Raw genomic sequence first — 23,835 nt, forward strand, 5'->3', positions numbered from 1 at the left:
CGTGTCTCCGGGGGCATGTCTCATATTACCGACATCAGTAACAAGAGTTAAAAATTTGCTATCGATTTCTATTTGTTACACTTAAAACGACGTACAAATACCATTTCTATCGCTACCGCAAGATGCGACGGTTTGTCCAATTTTACTACAGCACAGTTGAAAAATTATTCACATGCCCCTGGGGATACGTGACGCAGTAAAGGTGTTAAAGCAGAAACAATTATTATTAAAATGAGTAGTTCTTGAAAGTTAATCGCATGTATAAAAGCTGAGTTATTCTTGGAAAAGCCCCATCGAATGCCTATTTTGCAATTGTTTTTCAAGAAATTTGTTATAATTCCGGTTCTAACAATCGGATCTAAGTTTTTCAAACCCCATTTAGTTCATTTTTTTTAAGGAACAAGTTTTATTTTGCTAAAATTAAATATGTATAATAGATTAGGAGATACAATTATTTGAACAATTAAATTGTTAATAACAAATTATCTGACAGGTTTTCAGCATTATACTCTCGAAAAATCCAATCTACGCACCAAAAAACATAAAAAACGAAAGGTACCGAGGGGACATAAAAGTGCATACTTCTATTAGACTATTATTAGGCTTATTTATTTTTACTACTTGCTTTTATATAGATGATATTTTCCTAAATAGTTTAAATATAAATATCTTATAGCTTTGATGTAGGTACAGATTAGATTATTTAGGAAATATAACAATAGATAATTACTATTCCTTTTGTTAGTTGAGTCTTGGTACTAGCTTAAAATCATTAATCAATATAATCAGGTATTAATGAGTAATCAGGTATGTTTTTATTTATTGTTTAACTACATAGATAATTATCAAAATGTTTTTGCAGTTCATTAGTGGGAATTCTAGGATAATGCATTCGTTGATTAGATAATTAAGATTAATTTAAAAGATATGTAGCTAGATCTAACTAGTTTAATTAAATTTTATATGTGTTAACAACTAGTGCCAAAAAATTGTGAAAAGTGTGAACTTTCTATGGAAAATCAGAGCCACGTGAAAGCATTATGCAAGAAGTTTGAAAGTGGAGAGATCAGTATAGGTAGTAAAGCTACAGATATATTTTTAAAATTTTAGATACTTTACACATGCTTCATTGCATTCTGTTATGGCACATGTCCACATTTAGCCCCCTTTCCTTTGTTTCACCATCGATACCTTCACTCCCACGTCTTCCCAGTGGTCTAGTATCTACTTTGGTAATCGATTTTCTTTCGTTCTCTGTACAAGATCCTACCAGTTGTTTATATTTTATTTATTCAACTATTGTGTTTTTAACACTCTGCGTAAATCTGCGGATATTTTCATGGGTAAATATTTCTGAACGCGATCTTGCAGCTGAACTCCTCCAGAATTTCTTTTTGGTGGCTATAAGTGTTTTCTCTGTTTTGATTTTTAGCGGACAAACTTTGGAACCATATGTGGCAATACTCTGTATAATGACCTGGTATATCCTTTTTTTGTTTTCTTTGGAAATATTTTTGCCTCACAGAATCCCGTTTATCATGTTGATGGCTTTTCTTCCTTGCATATTTCTGTCTTCTATTGCTTTAGCTAATGCTCCATTATCTGTTAATTTCATGCCCAAAGTCGATGTCACGGCAGGTTTTACGTTTTCTGCCTGATAGGATCTATCTGGCATTTTGTTTTTAATATAGTTTTGACCATATTGAAATTTATTTACACCTGAAACAAAGAAGTTGGTTTATACTAGAAACCAAGTTAAGTACTGTCTATCTGTTTATTTATGTCTTGTACATACTATTTAGTGATAAATGGTACACAAAATAAATATCTCACATAGGTTTGTAGTTAAATCTAGTGTCAAAAAAGTGTTTTACTCAATGTATTAAGTTCAACTATGATGAGAAACATTTAACATTTCAAGTATCTTTAAGGTTTTTTTATCTTTTATGAGAGGGAATGGTCCAAATCTTTGAAACATACCTTGGTCCTAATGGGTGGGCAGAACCGCCTTCCAGCCTCGGTTATACAGAATTTCTCCAGCGTGGCCACGATGATCTCAACACCACTCGCATGGGTTGTTAGGACACCATTACCGTCAATGCCAGAGACTCTCCTGCTAAAAAAACACCCACCTCAGGGGTGTATTACCAGCCGCATTCACCCGATCTGTCATTCGCGCACAATTCTAACGCATCATAGCACTTTGTCACTACGACTGAATTCTTCTCTTCCTCTGTTCCTCGCTGTTCCTATTCAATCTCGCTCCTTCTCATTATGTCTTATCTTCTTGCTTACTTCTGGGCACCCTGCCTCCCTTCGGGTCGCCTTTCTTCTTGTTTCTTTCTCTCCAACGTTCTCCTCGCATATCTCTGAACTGCTCTCCATCTATCTGACGATCTAAGCATTCCCTACACCAGTTTCGTGACTGATTGCACCCTACTTCCTAGCTCTTTCTCTCAGGCTCCTCGTACCTATCCATCTATCGCATACCAATAGAATGTGTGAGACAATGTCCGATATTTTACAGTACAGGCCTTTGCCATTTTCTTCCTCTCCAAATCTGTAAAGGTATGCCCTGAAGCAACCATGTCCTGTGAGCATCTGCCTCAGGAAGTAATCCAAACGCCGGTGCTCGCAGTCCATCCATCTTCTCAGATTAGGAAAGTGACTTCGTCCACTGTGCCACCCTTCTCGTGTCGTCCCATTCCTCTTACCACACCATTATGGACCTCTTCCTTTCTTCTTTTTTTAAACGTTCTGTTGGTATGTCTTCATTTCTTCTCTCGTATATTCTTCCTCTCTTTCACTAGAACTTGCATCGGAATACACCCGGTGATAACTACCAACCCCCTCGGCAGAGACTGTTTTGAATACACATGCCACCCTCAATAGACTCTTCCTATCTGCTCGAGTGGGCTGCTTTCTGTACGCCTTTTTTAAAACTGCAATTCTTCAGACAGGCACAGCGTAGAGAACCTCCTCCTCTCAGTTTTGGGCCCTACAATGTTGGGCATGATCCTCCCCAAAGCGGCGGATCTTACCGCATCTTTTTGAGGCACCGCCTTTACGTGCTCCTGTCACTTTCCGTTTTGACTCAGAGTCACCCCTAAATACCTCACACATTTCTTTGGAAGCACTATTGGTCGGTCCCTTCAGAACTATAGCCTCGGTCTTACCCGCAGCTAGTTCTAGCTCATGCTACAAGGTAACAGCCGACGAAAACGATATACCAAATATTTTTATCAAAAAATTTTAGTGTAACATGCATTAAATTTACATGCTTTATATTGTGAGTTCATAGATTGTTGTTAGATCTCAGCCACGTATAGAAGGGAAGTAAAGTAACAAATTCGAATTTCTTTGCTCCTGTTACGATTAATCGTTTTGACCTTATGTATACCTATATGTGACATAATTCTCAGAGAAAAAATGGTAAAATATAATTTAGTAAGAAAAAAATTAACTTTCTTATTAATGTTTATTGAATAAAAAATATGTCAAAAGGTTATTGTCTTGTATTCAGATTTATATCGACGTTTTCTTATATGCTATAGTAACTTTTTTTTGAGCCTTACGTATTTCAGAAACGTTTTGCTTATTTTTGCTGTGCTTATTTTTACTTTTCTGACCTGCTTGTAATCCGATCCTTAGGTCGTCTGGTTTTCATAGTTATAAAAGCTTGATATAATAAAATATTTAAAACATCGCTTTACAAACAATATTAAAGTACAATGTATTCTATTTTAGGAAGAATACACTTTTACACATACAGATAAAATTAATTAAAATCAATAAAACTGAAATAAAGTCAAATCAACAGGTATCTGTGCATTTTTATTTGATATCAGCGTTTATCTGCACAACAATGTATATTCAAGATAAGTAAATTGAGATGAACAACTCTATGAATTTTGAGCATCCTGTAGTGGCAATTATCTTTTTATGTCATCATCACAATGATAATTATTTTGCTAATATAGCATATACCTACACATAATTCTTTTTTAAAAATGACAGTATATTGTTTACTAGCGTAAGTTAAGGAAGAATCTTTGATTACGTTAAAAATAAAAATAGAGCTACGAGAAATGTTGAAACTAATACATGGCGAGATTATACGTTCCTTAGTAAAGTTATTGCGTAGATTTATAGACATGTAAACAAACGTACACAACCTACCTTACAAAGGTACTGTGTTTAAAAAATTACCGCATTTAAACGAGTCGCAAGATAATTTCATAATCTTGCAAGATTACGGTCTCAGTTGTTCATTGATTTTTGATAAATGCAAAAGAGTTAACTGTGCGCGCGAACCTTAAAGAAGATAATTTTTAAGCAACCCCTCGTTTAAGCGAAGCAAATTGATTTACGAATAATTGAGTGTCTAGTGAATAAAGAAAATGAAAAAAAAAAGTAAAAGGTACAAATATTTATTTCTTGGCATCCCACGAATCAGGTTATCAATACAATGTCGGCGCATATTTTAGCACAACTTTTGAACAACAATTAAGTCCTAAGAGGCCGGTCCAGAATTTTCGCTTAAATATTGTTCTGGAAATATGTTAGTATAAAGTTCCAACGAGACTCATATGTGGTGAGTTTGATGTTTAAGTAATTCTTCAGATATTTTAGTATGCTAGTATAATTTTTGCACTTTGTGTATGATTTAATCTTATATTATTCTCATATTAGCCTTGAAAAATAAAATGTTCTTTAATTCAATGTCTAGACGAATCTCTCAATAACAATATCTGCGTATACGATAGCAATTATTGTTCGCTTAGTAAAAATAAGTAGGATAGGTCAACCATACATTATCACTGATCCGCCTTAATAGGAAGCAACTTCTATAGCAAAAGCGAGCTATAGTATTGTATCAATAAAGTGCAGTCTACTCCTGATTCTTTTTCTGGGCTGAGAATCAACAACATCGTTACCTTGAAAGTTGTTACATACATATAAGAACAAAGACGCGTTAGTGTTAAATCTCAAAATTCGGTGATTCTGCAATAAATTATAATTAAAAAACCACTTTTTTTTTATTTGAAAATTTATTTCTTAACTTGTCATAATACACTCCCTTCATTATTTTTGACAGAAGTCAATTGTAGCATGAGTTTACTCCTAAATCTTTGGGACATTTTTATATTCTGAAATAATTCCAACTGGATTTTTTTAAAGATCGCCATAAGTCGAAATAATTTATAGACAGTTGGGTTCAAAATTGAGAAAGTTGTAATAATTTAGTAAAATACTGATATCACTCGAAATAATACTACAACTTATTTGAAACATAACTTTAACTTATTTATAAGACTGACACAACTCAAAATAAAGCAGTATTCTACAGAGAAAGTATTGCATTATCTTATTTTGTTTTTGAAAAAGAATGGTATATCTTAAAATATGACCATTTGGAGCAAAATTTTGAACCAACTTTTCGATTAACAATAACGACACTTCTATCATCTGACGCCTATAGACATAAGCTAACTTTATGACATTATCACACACAAAAATATAGAATAATTGAAATCTGTTCACCAACATAGCCCATTTTTCATTTTTTTTTGAGATGTGATGGTTTTCTTTCGAAGTAGCGACATATTTTTTGAGCCTAAGTTTCCATATAAATAAACGTTTAAAAATCAAAAGGATACAAGGATATAATCTAGTGAAAATAACTGAGAAAAAAACTTCAATGTGGAATGTGAAAACTTTAATGAGAAATGTACCAAAGGAGGCTTTCGCACAAGATACAGCTGAAACAAAGAAATAAACATGTCCTTTTTTATTCGTAATCTTTTTGGTGTTCCCTTTTGTATTGTTAGCTTAGTAATATCCCAATCCGAGACGGTTTGTTATTTATATGAGCAAATAATAACGATATATGAGCAAATGATAATGATACTCTTGGTAAGGTTTAGGAAAAACAATGGTAACAAAAGTGATTTCTGAGTTACTTGATCCACCCATTAATCATTGGCGGACTATACTGAAGAAACCATAAGTATAAAATGGATTCTCCACACTTGGATGTTCAGCTTTATTGAGTTTTTATCTCTCATCAGCGCCAGAGCGAGTAGTTGGGACAAATCTGTAATGTTTTCGCGGATATTTGTAAGGACTTAAATTGTGGAACGTCCTACGCTGTATTTACTTGCAAGTTACTAATAAACTTCGACTAAAAGTCTAGACGCCGTGAATAATTTACAACCTGTAAAATCGAGATCGTTAAAACTTTTTTGTTCAAAATACACAAAATATTTTACTCAAAGATGTATAAGTATATTACTTTCTAAACTACACTGAGACTGACGAAATTTTGGAGCGTGGAGCTGAAACAGTTTCCCCTTCGTTTTTCTGTCGATCTTTCGAAAATACCTTCGTTTCGAAGGGCTGTAAGTTTAGAAAAATTGGATGAATTTTATAGCTATAATTTTCAGTATAAAGTTTTGATTTTCATTCAAAATTTGTGCAAATTTTACTTCTTAATGTTTATAAACAATGGAGATATGATTTTTTTAAAAATAGTCGCTAACTTCGTTCCTATTGGTCATAGATGGTTTTTTTTTAATATGAGCTTTTTTACCAGCTATCCAATGGTTGTACGTACAAGTTTGTAGCTCGGAAAATATAAAAGTTATTACAATTGTTTTATAAGTAAAAAACATACCCCTTTTTCAAACGTTTATTTTGTAAATAATTTCGATGAAAACGCAATATGCATTTAACTTCTGAGATAGTTTAAGTCTTAAAGAATCCTATGAAATTTGCTAAATGTGTCTAGCATCATTCATAGGGCAAGTTCAATAGTTTAAATAATTAGCCTCAGTGATAAATAAATTAAATAACTTTTAAACTATTTGACCGAGCAGGGGAAATTTCGCACACATTTAAAAGACGGTAATTCCTCGATGTTCAAATGTATTCATAACATTTTATTTTGTTAAAATTAATAAAATTTATAAATAAGTGCAAAAAAACTGCTTTTTTGCAAATATCTCCGTAAATTATTTATCAATTTTAATTGAAAAACCGGGAAAATAAAGATATTCTTGATATCAAAAAATCATATAAGTATTGTTTATTTAAAATATAAGGGAAGCAATTTATAGATAAAAAATCGAATTGTGACCATAAATAATTCTTTAAAAAAACACAAGGTAAAAATACGAGTACTTTCTCATCTATTCGTCATCTAGTAACCCCCACCTATGTCTTAAAAGCTTCAGATATCTGCGAAACATTTTTCGACCTTTTTTTTTAACCAGACTGACCTAATATGAGAGCAAATAAATTTCACATTTTAAAATGATTCGGTTATTTTATTGTCGGGTTATGTCGGGATAGCCGATTAAAGGGTTAATAGGGTTCTTGCTCTGTAATTCTCCGGCCGATCTCCTTTTTTATATAGATAGTTTAGCTCTGGTTTAGGGGGTTTTTAATTTCTTTTGGTACTTCTGTGTATGTTTTGAATTTCTGCTTGTACTATTAGTTTTCATTGTTTGTTTCATTTTCTTGTACTGTTAGTCTTACTTCTTCTTCACAGTGTGTTTCCTTCGTAGTAAATAGCATTTTTTCGTAATAATATTTCCATTATTCTGCTGATCTGTTTATCTTCAAATAAAAATCTGTTTTTTAGTCCTCGTGTTTTAATGCTGGGCATCTTTTTTGATGCTATGACTTTTTTGTAAAATTGTTTTATTTTATGATTTTTTTATCTGTTTTAATATCCTCTAGCTTTTTATTAAACTAGTCATTTTTATTTTTTTTATTTGTTACGTTGGCTTTGTTTTTCGCTATTTTGTATTCTTCCCTGTTTTGTTCTGATCTTATTGTTCTGATCTTGAACGTATTATCGTATTTTTTTCTATTACTTCATTTGTTGTTTCATTTATTTTGCTTTTTAATTATTGCCATCTTCCGTTTATGTTTGTGGGTTGACTAATAATGTTGGATATATTTTCATTCATCTGATGTTTAAATTTTTCTCTTATTTCAGTCCGTTTTAATGCTTCTATGTTTCTTTTATTAGAGTTTCTTTTAACTTGATATCTTTTTTCTATCTGAGCGCCTTAATTTTTATTATTGTTAAAAAGTGGTCCGTGTCCACGTTTGTCCCTCTATGAGATCGTGTCCAGTGTTTTTAAAACTAACTCTTTGGTTGGTAGGAAGTGATAGGTTTGATTTTTACTGCCAGATGAATGTCTCCAGGTTGCCTTATGTTTTCTTGGATGCTCAAATTTTGTCGATAGGAAAGGCATATTAAGTATTGCTGCAAGTTGACCAATTCTGACGAATTGACGAGTTCTGAGTTGACGAGTGACCATTGTCATTTATTTTTTCGTGTAGAGTTTCTTTTCCGTTTTCGACTAGCTCTTTCAAGTCTCCTTCTTTCCCCAGTTGTAAGTTGGTGTCTCCCGGTATTAATAAGTTGTCTTTTTTTATATTTCGTCGCATGCTTTATTTAGGTTTTCATAGAATTTATCTTCTTGTGTTAGATCGGTTGTTTCAGTTGGGGCATATATATATTTAATAATAATATGTGATGTTTTTCCATTTCTATCGTCAGTGTGGCGATTTTCCCGTCTATCGAATTGACTTTTGTTTGTGAGTTTTTTATTTATGTAAAACCCCACTCATCTACACTGGACATAAATACATATTCTTCGTTCGTGATTTCTCCTGTAGTTTTTCATCTTACTTCTTGTATCACCGCGGCATCTATTGTGTATTTTTTTAACTCTCTTGCTACTACTTCAATCTCTACCAGTACTGAGTAGCGTTTTAATATTCCATGTTGCTACTTTTGGTAGGTATATATTTTTTGCTTTCTTTGTATTTTTTCTTCTTTGTTTCCTGATCTTTGGACGTTATGTTATCTTTTGTTATTTTTTCCTTACTATCATCATCAAATTTAATCTTGTCCTTATTCTTTACCAAATTCGTTGCCGTTGCCTGAGTTCTATTTATGTTTTTTGGCAATTTTTTGGATCCATGTTCATCGCCGATTTTTCTTCTTCCATATCATAAGTTTATGATCTTGCTGACTTCACTTCCATATTTTCCCGCATATTGTCAATGTCCTGTATGCTGTCTTTACTCGTTTACCTGCAAATCTAAACATTTTTGTTTCTTTTCTAATTTTCATCTGGATTTACCTATCGCTTTTATTCAATTTACCGTCGATATATATTTATTGATCTTTAAGTTCTTTCAAGCTATATTTGTTTTGGAGGATTTCTAAATTGTCTTTAAAGTTTTCTATCTCTGTAATACTCTTATAATCTTTGTCCTATTTTTCTAATTTCTTTAATTTTGCCCTCCACATTTAGCTTATATTGAAAGAATTTGGTTACTCCACCTTTTAGTACACTTTTATCTTCCGAATCTAGATCAAAGCCAATTATTACCAGATTGTTTTAAATCTTTCGTTCTATAATTCCGCTACTCTCTTTTTTTTCATTTTATCCATCCTCTCCACCATTTTGTCCGTTTTTGTGTCAGTTTTTTACTTTCTTTTTTTATTATCTTTGTTTCCTTCTCTTAGTTCTTTAAATACTGGAACTGCTCATCTTTTATTTCGTGTACACCTGTAGTTACTTTTGTTAAATTCTGTCAGTTTTTCTAATACTTTTAGTGTTAGATCCATTTTATTTGCCTTTAGATTTTTTCCACTTTAACTTTTCCTCCTTTTTGACCATTATCCGTATCGTATTCGTTATCATCACTATCCATTGTTAGTTTCCACGCTTCCGTTGTTTTGTTATAGGGCTGTCAAATTTCAGGGGAATTGACCAAGTTTAGGACTGAAGAAGAAGGACCACTGTTTGAAAAATATTTGAAATATATTATTTTTAAGTGATTTTGACCGTACGACCGTAGCCTAGTATCGGCACAACCCACTTCATGCATTTGTCTCATGAAATGCTACAAAACAGGACCGTATTAAAAACGGGAAAACATAAAATTCCTGGAAATTTTTTAATATGATATACCTTAGTGTTGATTGTTGTTTTTTAATTACATTCATTAATTTTTTTTTAGATTCGAAGAAAAGAAAACATAAAATTAATGGAAAAGTGGTCACAAGATCATTAACATCATCTAGTAAATTACCAGATGATAAAATAAACTCGGAATTTAAGTCGTCACAAACCGACGAACCAAATTTTATTCTTACAAAAACTTCCACAGAAGTTGAAGTACGAAGAAAAAAAATATTAAAAAAATTCGATGAAGAAGTTGCAAATATGAAAATGGATAAGTTTATTAAGGACGACGACACGGATGTTACAAATTTAAATCTATCAACAACAAACAGAAGCAGACATGCAGTTTATCTTAATATCGGTTTTCAAACGGATAATATTGAATGTACTAACAATAATAAAGAAACAACAGATGAATTACAGGTAGTTAAAAATATCTATTTTTATTTACTAAACATAATGTTTGTGATTTGATCATATAACTTTTTAAATTTCTTTTACCAGAACATTTTGATTCTAGCGTACGATCCAATTTAAATAGTACTATATTTTATATTTTTTATATTTTGATATAGTTTAATATCTCGTATATAAAATTATTTGTTTCTTGTGAAAAGTCCAAAATTACCAAATATTTATTTTATTTATTTAGCGTATGGCATTTCGACACATCTACAAGATTACAATGAACATTACAATAAACGTTCAAATTAACTCGATATAAAAATACTTAAATCATGCTCAGTTTATAGGCAAACAGGAAGTCTTGTGAAATACCCTCGTAAGCTCGCTGGTGGCACTCCTCCGTTATGTGCTTGATAGATTGGACATTGCGGCAGCTGCATAACGGTGATGGTAGCTTGCCCTATTTGTTCAACATATCTGCATATCGACCAAGTTGAGTTCTGATGCAGTTAAGTCTGCACCAGGTCTTACGTGGTAGATCAAATCCAGGAGGTGTCTCTGTGATGCAAGGTATGGCTGTATTTGGTTGAGCTGCCGACTGTTCATGGATCCATTTGGTGATCATGTTGAACCCTGTGGCTGCGGCTGATTCTGCAGTTTTTATTTTACATTTTCTGGAGCGCAGTCGGCTTTTAGTTGCATCTTCTATATGAAGTTATGAATCGCAGCGCCGTGTTGCTAAGGATCTTGTTATATTCCTTGGTAAGTAGATTGAGTCGGCGAAGATGTGGTGGTGGAATGTCGCCCAGCACTGGTAGCTTATGTGTTGGTGTAGATTTGATTACTCCAGCGTGGAGTATCATTATCGTGGTGTTATTTAGCTGAACATCTATGTTTTTAATGTGAGCACTGTTGATCTATATTGGCGCGTAGTATTGACCTACAGAATAAACAAGAAAGAGCTAAGCACAAACACCTGAGTGTGGATGCCGATGATTCCATATGATCCCATAACTCTATCGTATAAGGATTTAATAATTCCCATAACCTCTAGGTCTTCCGTAAGAATCTCTTCAGCTTCTTCTAGTGACTTTGTTTGGGTTAATAAAGCCCAGTCATCAGCATAGCCAAACTTTGTTGATGTTGTTGTTGGTATGTCTGCGATGTAAAGGCTAAAAAGCAGTGGTGCGAGTAACGAGCCTTGTGGCAGACCATTTTTGAATTTTCTGTAAGTGCTTACTTCGGATCCTATAGTAACTTGAAATACTCTGTCGATGAGCATATTTTCTATTAATCTAGCGGTGAATTTGCAAGGAATAATGCATAAGAGTTTCTAAATCATTCCTTCTCGCCAGACGGTGTCGAAGACTGCTGACAGATCTTTGAACGCAGCAGAACTCTTTAGTTTTCTTTGAAAACCGGCTGCTATGTAAGTACAGAGAAATAAAACCTGGTCTGTGCAACCTCGATTTGGTCTTAAACCTGCTTGCTCAATTGGTATAGCTTTGAGGATTGTTGGGCTTATTCTGTGAAACAGTCTTTCGAGTAGTTCATACACATACACACTACTGAACATGATTGTTCATACTACAATCATACACATACGTGTTTATGATTTTGTGCAATCCACGTGTATTGTAACGAGTTCTTGAGTTCTTTAATACTCAGTAAACTCATCACCCCTCGCTACCCTCATCATCCACTAGTCTGGATTAAATTTGGGATTCCACGATCAACCACAACTGTTTTATCTTCACTTAAAAATTTATTGCAAATAAAGCAAAACTGAGACATTCTTTAGAGCTATAAAATAGCACATAAAACCTAAATGGTAAACGCTTGTAATAAGTATGTATATGAACTTGAACTGAACCACAGACCACTAATAACTAGACGTTTCACGCAGATAGCTCAAGGTCAAAATAAACTAAACGTCATTTGTAGTACCGATACAAATCTTTTGATGTCGCTATACTTTACAGTTTAAGTTTAAAACAAATCTAAAAATTATAATTGTCAATTGCCAATTGTCAGTAAGTGATTAGCATGGTTATTATGATATTATTTATCTATGGTTATTATGTGTATATAATTATTGTTTGATTAGATGGTTATTATTGCAAATTGCAAAGAAATCAAACTAATAGTGGTTTAATATATCTAGGTTATTGTTAGCATTAACCTCAAATCAGTTTCTAAATTACAAATCACTTACATCAGTGGTCTGTGTTTTAAATGTTCCTGGCATTCAAATAGTATTTTGCAGATTAAAAATAATTACTTAAATATGGTTTTTCAAAATAAATGTTGTATTGTACAATGTACCAATTTGTCAATAATTAGACATGCCTTTATACGATTTAGGAAGTGACTTAGTGTTATAAAAAATCCTAATTTAAATATGGTGAATTCCACTACAGTTTTTAAAACAAAACGAATATGCCACAGGCACTTTGAAGATAAGTTTGATTCTTCATGGAGTCATAAATTGTATCCAAATACAATTCCCGAGAACAAATAACTGATTTGATTTTAGATTCCTCTTTTAATGTACATCCCAGAAGTATTTCAATGTTGTGTGCGGAAACAAATGTAACAGAAAGTAAGTAACCCTGATATGTAATTAATAAAAATTATTTTACTTGAAGTAAATCATTGTATAAATTATTATATTAACTTTTTGTTTTAGTTGAAAGTCCTTCAACAAGTAGAGATGAACAATCTACACACATGTTTCAATCATTTGAGATATCCCATTATATTAAGTATTGGGAAGATACCAATGAATAATTTTCCAATTGGTTATTATTTTATAAAACTTTTTAGTTGCAGAACATAATTGAGGAGTTCGCTATAAGAAGGATGCTGCTCCATATTTGGTAATTGTTAGGAAATTGAAAAAAACTGTTTTTTAATAAAAGTTTTTATTTTAACCCGAAAGACATAATATCAATCGATAGCAAACAGATTTAGTCAATACTTGAGACTATTTTCAAGTAGATAATTTTTGAAAAAATAAGAAAAGAATTGAAAAAAAGTTGGACCTGCATCTTTCTTGTACCAAACACATGAAATAATGCTTCTTTGCCATCATTTTTAAGAAAAAAAAAACAAATTCCCAACAAGAACTCTTTTATTCGGTTACAACAATCAAACGACTATGGTTTGCCTACTACACAAATACGAAAAAATCTGTAAAAAGAAACAGGTTGGTGTTGAAAAAATAGCATTCAGAAAAAAAAAAGATAAAACATTAAACACACGGGCAAACACATGAACACATCCTTCATTCATCTACCTAGTCGTCATCATCCGTTCCAGATGATTCGGTTTTCTGGTTCTCTGCCATGGCTGCTTCACTTGTGAGACGGGTGTAAAAAGCCATTTGGTCCATAGAAATGAATCGTGTTACCAACTGCATTACATCTGCATATTTGGCTTTTTTGACAGGTATAGGATTGCAATAGACAGGAATATCAGAAGAAACTAAGAGGTCTCTGTCAAGGTTTCTCAAGATTTGGAATAAATGAAAACTCGGAAGACCAGTAGATATACTGATTTTAATCTCATCTAAATGTTCATTGCTGTACTGGAAAATTCGGTATTTGGAAATCTTGAATCTTTGCTTTTCTGCATCTGAGATAACTTTTTTAAAATGTCCTTCATAGTGACAACTAAAGTTCAGGATTATATTTTGTTTTACCAGAATGAAAATAAACTTTTTTTGGAGGTAGAAAGTATTGTTGGAAGTCAAAGGTCAGAACCTCCACTTCGTCGCTATGCTTGCACAATGTGGTTTTCTCCTTCAGTTCTTTGAAAAACAAATCGGTCTTAATTTCATGCAACTTCTTTTCCGCTGCTAAAACTTTTCGTTCATTTTCGTCGAGGGTCACATCTTTGAGTTTGTTATCTAAGACATGACATATTTTGCAGGTATCTGATCGAGGTGAGCCAAACCTTTAGTTCAAGTTTTCTTTGAGTTGATACATCTTCTTTATATTTACATCTGGAGATAAATAGAATCGACGGGATTTGTTTCTACTATAATGCGATTCACGCCATGGAAAGCGGGGATGTGAATGTTCACATTTTTGAGTGTAAGATCGTTAGATTTTCGGTTGGGTCTATTTGTATGCTTTTTTTTGTTACTAGGTGGCGCTGCAATATCTCTGTCACAAAAAGTTTGTGCAATGAGATCTACATGTTTGCTTGATATGCCGTAGATTGAACCAAAAGCATGTCTACAAACTCGTTTGGATAGCTTACCCAGCTTTATAAAGTATTTGTGGGAACAAGTGCGGTCTTGCCTTTCATTAGTCTTTTTTCGAGTTCTTTGAATAGTAGTAGTTTGAATAAACCCTCCTAAATAGGTTTTTTGCAAATATTTGTCGCCTATTTTGTTAAACTTTTGTAAGACAACTTTTCTTGTTTCCTCGTCCACATTCTGAAAACACTTGTACCTGCAGTTGCAGTTCGATCCAGTTAATCTTAGTAACAGAAGATAACCTTGCATTCCACGAACATCACCGAACATTCACAATCGTTTAGTGCAAAAATATTGCAGGTCCGGAGCTGCACCCTTCTTGCACCAAATGAGTGAGGAGGCAAACAGATGAGAGTAAACAGATTTGTAAACATTCTCTAATATACTTAATTATAAAATTAACAGTTTGCTTAACCTTCGGATAGTGATACTAGAGTTTTTTATAAGATTAGTTGCCTCTATGTCATAGACTAGCTGGGGCTAAAAACTAGAAATAGGAGCTTGCCTGTGTTCATAATCTCCCATTGCTAAAATATAACAAAGATATAAATATGAAAGCACTGAAAAATACTAGTACTTACAATAAATTGTTTAATACTCACATCAAAAAACAGTCTACTAAGTCTTTCACGCAGTAATGGCACTACACGAAGGTTAATATAATGAACAGATTTTGCCTTGTAAGGATTAAATAAAGAAAATAACACACACAATCACATTTACTTTTAGGTGTTTCCCTTAAGAATATCACACCACTGAAAATATTGCAGCACTGTAAAATATTAAGAAGTACACCTACCCATAAAAAGAAAAAAATTATATGGAGCATTAAAACAACTACGTCATAAATATTTTTTGGAAAGAAATAATAAAAAATCTTTTAAACGCAGACTGCTTGAAGCTAAAGAGTTTTATAAAGAAAATAAATTGGTTGATCTTTAGAACATTAATAGAATGGCAGCTATGCTAATTCAAATTCAGTATAGAGAGAGCTGTAAAGTAAAAAAGCTAAGACGATTTACTCTTAATGAGAAATGTTAAGCTTTGTCTTTATATAAACAAAGTGCTCGTTCATATAGTATTCTTTTCCATCTATTTATCTTACCCAGTAACTCATCATTAAACAGACTTCTGGCTTAAACTATTGGGGCCCAGGAATTAGTTAATATTTGAGTCAGTAAAACCAACAATATCAAAAATGGAAGGAATGGATAAGCATGTAGCTATAACATTTGATGAAATGGAGATTATGCCAAGTGTTCATTGCAATGAGCATAGTAGGTGTACAGAAGATTTTGAAGACATGGGAGATGACAGAGATTCATATATAGAAAGTCATGTTCTAGTTTTTATGGTAAGAGGTCCAAGAAAACTATGGAAATCATTGTATTTCATACCAATTTTGTAGCAGAGGTGGTGCAAAAACTCCTCAAATTAAAAACATGTTGGTGAAAGTCATTTTCAGTTACTAAGAAGCCTCAGTCTGCTATGCAATAAGATCTGTTTCGAAGGAAATTAATTTAGCATCTTCCAAAATAACATATTTTTCTTTGTTCGAGTCTCATCTTCAATATGGTCTTCATTTTTGGGGTTCTATGGGGTTCTAGAACAGCTGCCCCAATTTGATGTTGTTTTTAAATTTAAAAAAAGAGCAATACAGTATCTTTTTGGCCCCAGTAGAATAACATATTGCAGAAGCTACTTCAAAAATCACGAGATTTTAACTCTTCCCTCTTTATATATTTTAGAAAGTATTTGCTTAATTCGTAAACACCTACATGTTTTTCCAGCAAGACCTAATCCTGACTACTCCACCAGAAATTTAATCTTTGATTTCTATTTACTGAACCGATCCACTGAATAAGTATAGAAATCTATATTATATTCAGAAAAAAAATATACAACGATTCTCCCTTTGCAACTTAAATCTGCAACTTTTTTCCTTAAGTTCCGTAAAAGAACAAAACCCTATCTATCTGAAAGACCATATTATTTAGTAGAAGAGTTTCTGAACGAATAGCTTTATGCACAAAGTAATTAAAGTATTTGTATAAATATATATTTGAGTATAACATGCAGCCACTTAAACTATGCAATTTGCTATTTATTTAAATTTTGCAATATATTGTATGTTTTATTATTTTTTATTTTATGATATTAACGATTTATGTAATTTCAGTAAATTTTAAATTGTTATTTTCCTGACTTTTTGTAAGCTTTGTCCATAAAATTGTACAATTTTCAGTGGTAATAATTATTTATAAAATATTATAACATATATTTGTAAATATTTCTATTGTATTCTAAATTTATATACCAAGTTGTTTTACAGGTATTAAATAAATAAAGAAATTACATTTTGTCTTATTTTTTCGTAAATGGTACTGTATATATTTGAATTTAAAAATAATTTGCACATTTTAAAATTTCAAATGCAATTTTTTTTTAAATGTACCAATTTATATTTAAATACTTTAAGCTTTATTTAAATTTTCCAACCAAAATTAAATTTTGAAATTCCCGCGTAATTTTTTGCATGAATTAGTTCCGATGATAAATTTCTTGGAGCGCTGAATTTCATATTCAACTAAAGTATTGTCGTGGCGCATCTAGAGGTAGGTGATTTGTGAACTGAACCTTTTGCACTGGAAGAAACAGGTCTATGAACGAAATCTACGGACAATAGAATAGCCATATGTTTTTCAAAGCCACGTGGGTAGAGGAGATTTAGTTAGGGACTTACTATCTTTTGAATAAATATTTTCAGAATAGTATAATAATACAAAAGAGACACACATAATTAATAATACTTTTATGTGCATATCATATATAATGTGACTCTTAGAATCGCGTTATCCCAGGAATGGTAACTCTTAGGAAAAAATTCATAAATGCCATTCTTATAGAGAATTTTAAGATCTACAACTTTGGCTTAAAGTTTTTTTTATAAAACGTACCGTTTTCGAGAAAAATACAAAAAATCTCAAATTTTGACCTTTGACTGACTTTGACACTGAATAACTTTTGTAGCATACATACGATCGATGGGGATTTTTTAAACTTTATTTATAATGGTAAACCCTCCACTTATATTTGGCTTTCCGGGAATTTCTGTTATTTGACCACTATTTTTATGTCTAAATTGACCGGATTATTATCTGTCTGTCAGACGTGAGATTCTGCATGAAAAAGTAGCTACTGAAAAAATTTTGTAGTTTTGATTGTTTTTATATTGATTTATGTAGTTTTGATTGATTAAAATAGATCGCATATTATTTATTACTTTTTAGAGGTATATCCTTAATTCTCAAAAATAGATTTCTAGGTTGAACGATTGGCCATTAGTGCCACTCATTAAGTCCAAAAACAAATCATATAGACTGATTTTTAAAAAATAGTTTAGCACAAAATAATTTTTAACTTTTGATTTGTCAATACGAAGATTTTTTGGTGTACACCAAATTACCGGACTGTTGGAGAGTCATTCTGTATAATGATTTTACTTTTCTGAACTTTGAAATAGCTTCTCTTGATGTGTCTGGATCTATCTCTCCTCATGTATTTTCCAAATTTTAAAGAAGAAATAACTCATTTTTTTTAATACCTTATATATATTCACTTACCATGAGCAATACTAAGAATTAGCACATTTTTTATTATTTACTTTAAGGGAATGATCTTTCTATTAGCTTATACAACTTGGATAATTTCTTTAACCTGCAAGGGTTATGAATAAACAAATGTTTAGATATTTACTTCCTGTTAGTTATATTATTTGATAGTTTAGTGGGTTGTTGATTTCACTATCAGAGTCTGTCGATATCCAAATATTAAACTCGTATCACCAAGCACTTCTACTGGAGCTCGATCTATATCAATAACATGGTTGCAATCGAAGATTGTTAAGTACTTTTTGTTAAATTATATTTAATAAAATATTGTGAGTACATACTCGTATACGAAAAATGTTAATAAAGGATAACACAAGTAAAATGCCTGTAACACATTTATCGGCTTATATTGTAATTTCTTATAACTCCTTTTCAGAAAAACATCAATAAGATCAACAAAAGCGGAAAAGACGATAACAGTATTTTAGACGAAAATATTAATCTACCAGTATCTTCTGATTTAAAAAATGTAGAAACTGACAAATTGACAAATTTAAATTATTCAGAAGAGCCAGATTATGATCATATTTATGAATACTCACCAATCCTAACTGAAGAGGAACTGAAGTTTATATTTCCCGAAACAAATGCATCGTCTGAGTCTAATTTAACAAATGTAGAGACTCAAGTACGTCATATGATTCCAATACAATCAACGAAATTGACACCAGAAAAAAGGTAATAAGAATTTTCTATTGTTTAATATAATTTTATAATATTTTTCAAGTGCAATACGCTTTCAGCGAGAAGAAGTTTATCTTTATTTAATTGTAATTATTGCTCTCTAACAAGTGTAAAAAATGTAGCTGCATTTCGAGTACCGAGCTAAACTCTTACATCTCGCAAGTACAAATAATGCTTTCTTTTGCTTTCTCCCTGGGTCACTACTTCCTTCTATCTCACCCATTAGAACAAATCTTAATATCTCGTACTTATAACCCTCTGTACGAAATAGGAGTTGTTTTATAGTTTGTAATAGTTCACGTTGGATTCCAGCTATCCTTAACACTTTTGCGTTTGATGATCACATTATCAACTCATGAGATATATATATATATATATATATATATATATATATATATATATATATATATATATATATATATATATATATATATATATATATATATATATATAAGAATCACTCGATGAGTGGTGAGTTTTTCGGTCAAAAGTTGGAGAAAAAAGACAAAGAAGTTGGCTACTTCATCTATTTATTGAAGACGTTTCGCTTTCTAATCAGAAAGCATCATCAGTTCATCTAAAAAGCACAATATGAAAAACCAAACATCCATAGACAAGTCAATATAAATGCACTACCTCAAAAAGACATGTAGCAGTCAATGGTATAAAATGAAAAGAAGCTCAAGATAATGGACATCAATAATTAGTTGTATAAACAATAAATTGAAACTAGACACAGTTTACAATTTGATTTAAACGTAGCACAGCAAAAGACTATGTGTTTTTTGTACATCTAATTTAAAAAATTATATAAAAAACTTATGTCAAAAATAAGTATTTGCCGAAAACTAACAAGATCATAAGATCACACTTCCAACAGTTTAATATTAATTTAATTTAATTTTTACTTTAGATAACATTATTGAGCAGATTAAGAATTTAATTAGTAATATTATAAAAGGTGTAATGAAGCTACCACAAAAGCTTCCAATGCTAATAGGAGATACCCGGCAAATGGGAGCAAAATTCAGGTCCACATAGCTATCACGTGAAAAGACAGTGTTCTTGAAGGTAAAACATGACACACAACATGGCGAGTTACCAACCGCTCATGCAATATGGCGGTAAGTTTAAAAAAAATATATGAAAAAGTAGGCGAAAACCTTGTCTGTACGAACCATTAAATGAAAGAAAAAGATGTTTAAAAACACCATCTTCATTTAGGGAATGACTGGGAGAAATAGAACAAACAAGTGAGGTCGATCCCTAAATCTCATATAAAAGTGTCTAAGTAATGGCTGGCTGGCAAGTCACAGGTGCAGATTTAATTCAACTTTCAACAGTCCAAGGTTCATAATAATTTGAACTGAGAAATCAATGAGAATTCTATGAATCCAATTAATTTAAAAAATAATTTATTAAACTATTTCATCAAAAATTATTTTATATATGTATAAACTTGATAATTGAATCAATAAAATATAAGTTGAATATCAATCCTAATTAAGTAAAGTTAAGTAAGAAAATGTTATTTTATTTTATTTGAATTTATTTAAATGTGAAAACTTATGTAAAAACACACCTTAGGAGACAATTTTAAAGTAAAAAACCGATAATTAAGTATAAAAATATTTGATACTTAATTATCCTAATTTTTTTTGTGAATTATATATCATGTTTTCTATTCGTTACAATATTTCAGATTAAATTACATCGCAAAGGAGATAGTGGAAACAGAAACAACATACTTTGAGGAATTATCAAAACTCGTAATGGTAAGACGATGAAGATAAATTCCTAATATATGTTATGGATAGTCCGTAATTTCTTTTAGGTATATAAACCATATATTGAGAAAAACACAACACAGGATAAAAAACATTTTCTGAAGTATCTTTTTGGAAATATTTATGATATATATTTTAAGCAAGTGCTATTTTTAACGGCCATTCAAGACAGTCAGATGGACATTGATAAGATATTACATTGTTTTATTGATGAAGTAAGTAAAATTATTATTTTAACAGCAAAATAAATCCCTTTCCAATATTTCTAGTATTTCTTTTTTCTATGACATAGACGATTAATCAGGCTTAGATTCTGTATATCTCTATTTATAAAATAATTAACACACCAGTAAGATAACTATAGTTTTTGTCCAATTTAGTATTCACGTTGAATGAAATTCCATATTAATGAGTATACTTCGTTTTTGCTCTTATGTTCCTCATTATATACTAAAGAAATTCTGCTTCTTGTTTAGCCTTTTTACTTAAGCCTCGGCTTAATGATGGCGGCTTACTATGAAAACTGCCCAGAAAAAAAAACAAGAAAGAATACAGGCAGTAATACATTCTGGTGGAACAATGGCTTAGTGACGCTAAATTCAGAAGTGCGAAGCCTATTTAACAAAGCGAAAAGTAACCAAGACTAGGATGCCTACAGGTATACGTTAACGCTATACAATAAAAAAAAGAGCCAAAAGGAAGAGGGTTTTGCGATGCCTGAAGAGAGTTTTGCGAGGAGATAACAGATATCCTGGCCAGATGTCGAATCCATAAAATGCTAGCAAAAGCTGGTTCAATCAATAAAGAAGTAGGTTTCCTAAAGAAAGCTAATGGCAAATTTACGGACACCAAAGAGAGGAAAGTCTTAAAGAACTTATAAACACGCACTTTCCGGCCTCAACAGTTCTGAATGACGCAGACAGGCGAACCAACATAGACCAAAGGCCCACTAAACCAAGTTCTATTAATTGTAAAATAGCCACAGCAATCAGAAGACCAAGCAGAATAAGATATAAATAAATTTCAGCCATAAAAGTCTCCAGGCACAGATGGCGTATATCCAATACTTTTGCAAATGGCATTAGAGGTATTGATACCATACATATGCAAGATCCTTAAAGATAGTTTAGCATGGAGGGTTGTACTAGAAATAGCGGTTAAAGTCATATGCGTTTCCAAGGTAGGTATAGTATCAGAACTAACACCAAAGTCACATAGAACAATAAGCCCATCGTCTTTTCTATTAAAAACGCGGGAAATACTTCTGGATAGTACATAAGAGACCAAGTTCGAAAAGAGAACTCTCTAAGCAATCTTCAATATGCTACACACTCAGCTTTGGTTGATTTAAATAGGCTTATCTCAAAGTCAACAGAAGACAAACATATGGAAAAAGCCGCTTTTTAGATATTGAAGGGACATTTAGTAATGTTACCACCAACTCTTTGGTTACAGCAGTGGGTAGACGAGGCACGCCTTATGTAATAGGCAGATGAATAAGAACATGCCTGGAAAATAAAATAGTAATATCCACTAGGGGTGAACAATTATCAAAGCAAAAGCAGGTGGAGTCTGTTCACAGGGAGGAGTTCTGTCACCTCTACTTTGGGCAACTTTAGTAGATGATCTCTTAAAAATCTATCCATAAAATACTTTAACTGTCTAGGATAGGGTGACGAAATTGCATTTGTCGTTAGGGGCAAATTCGCTCAGGTTGTATCTGGAAGAATGCAAGTAGCTCTAAATATATTTTTATAATTGGTATAAATAAGATAGACTGGCAGTCAACGCTCAAAAAATACAAATCATCAACTTCGCAAAAAAGACAGTAGTATAAGACCTATAACCTACAGTACTGGGAGGAACAAAGACTTCATTTATCAAAGAAACAAGGAACCTAGGGATATATTTTGATCATAGGCCTACATGGAATACTTACTTACTAAAAAATCACACAGAAAGCTGCTATATCCTTGGGCAGATGTAGAAGGATGTGTGGTAAGAACTGGGGTCTCAACCCCAAAATGTCGCTTTGGTTATACACAAGGGTAATTAGACCAATGACAACCTATAAGTGTGTCACGTGGTAGGCAAAGACGCAGACATTGGGAGCAATAAGGCTGATAAGTTATACAGAGAAGCATGTCTGGAAATTATGGGGTCATAAAAAAAACTTTTACAGCGGCGTTGGAAGTCCTACTAAATCTTCCACCACTTCATCTCTTTATACAGGATAAAGCCAGATCTGTGATGCACAGATTAATAAATAGTCAGCAAATCATAAAGCCAAGTACATAATGCCGGCAATAGAAAGCTAATCGAGGAACTAAAAGAAAATAAACAATAAACGTACTTTAACCTTTAATTGTGGCTTATTCCCATTTAAATAGTAATTACTTTAAAATGCAACAAGAAAATAGCTTCAGAACAATATAAAAGAAAATGTCGAAATGGGACAACCCATCGATGCAACATCTACTGCTGATGCATTAAATAGCTTTGACAATTAATTTTAAAATTAATATACCAGGCAGGGAAGACTAAAAGAAAGGTTTACTTATACAAGCAGAAGCTACCTGCTATACTGATGGCTCAAAAACATCTGATGGTGTAGGGACCAGTATAGTCGAAACAAGGAAAGAGATATATTTTCCAATTATTAATTTTCCAATATATCTATTTAAGGATGTCATAATTTTCCAGGCAAAAACATTGGCAATCCATCCGGTAAATCCAGTAAAAGAAATAAAAACGCAGAAGAGAAGGCACCCGTAAATTGCCATCTTCACAGATAGCCAGACAGCGCTTAAGGCACTCAATTCTGCAGAGGTCAAGTCTATGCTAGTATGGGATTGCGTAGGTGCCCTAAATAAACTAGGAGACCATAGCAAGGTTACCAAGGTCTGGGTACTAGAGCACAAGGGTCATAAGGGATATTAAAAAGGAGATGAAATGACCAAACAAGGCTCGTTATTGTCAATCATTGGACCGGAATCCTTCCCCAGCATTGCAAAGACATTAACAAGAGC

At 32.3% G+C, this 23,835-nt stretch overlaps 1 protein-coding gene across 13 annotated transcripts in view; it reads left to right on the plus strand.

Moving 5' to 3' along the window:
• Nucleotides 1–734: 734 nt before the first annotated feature.
• Nucleotides 735–23,835, plus strand: part of LOC140434402 (uncharacterized) — a 91,949-nt gene continuing 68,848 nt past the window's right edge. For 8 of the 13 annotated variants that reach the window (XM_072522623.1, XM_072522625.1, XM_072522624.1 and 5 more), the window contains exons 1-5: nucleotides 901–1,075; nucleotides 10,051–10,418; nucleotides 18,712–19,013; nucleotides 20,722–20,794; nucleotides 20,854–21,021. In XM_072522623.1, the coding sequence (XP_072378724.1) occupies nucleotides 1,012–1,075; nucleotides 10,051–10,418; nucleotides 18,712–19,013; nucleotides 20,722–20,794; nucleotides 20,854–21,021 (975 nt within the window). In that variant the 5' untranslated portion in view covers nucleotides 901–1,011. Of the gene's footprint in view, nucleotides 808–900; nucleotides 1,076–4,277; nucleotides 4,421–4,454; nucleotides 4,595–10,050; nucleotides 10,419–18,711; nucleotides 19,014–20,721; nucleotides 20,795–20,853; nucleotides 21,022–23,835 lie in introns of those variants that run through there. The other 5 variants (XM_072522627.1, XM_072522629.1, XM_072522633.1 and 2 more) reach the window with 4 other exon arrangements.

This window comes from Diabrotica undecimpunctata, chromosome 2 (assembly GCF_040954645.1).
Source record: "Diabrotica undecimpunctata isolate CICGRU chromosome 2, icDiaUnde3, whole genome shotgun sequence".
NCBI lineage: Eukaryota > Metazoa > Arthropoda > Insecta > Coleoptera > Chrysomelidae > Diabrotica > Diabrotica undecimpunctata.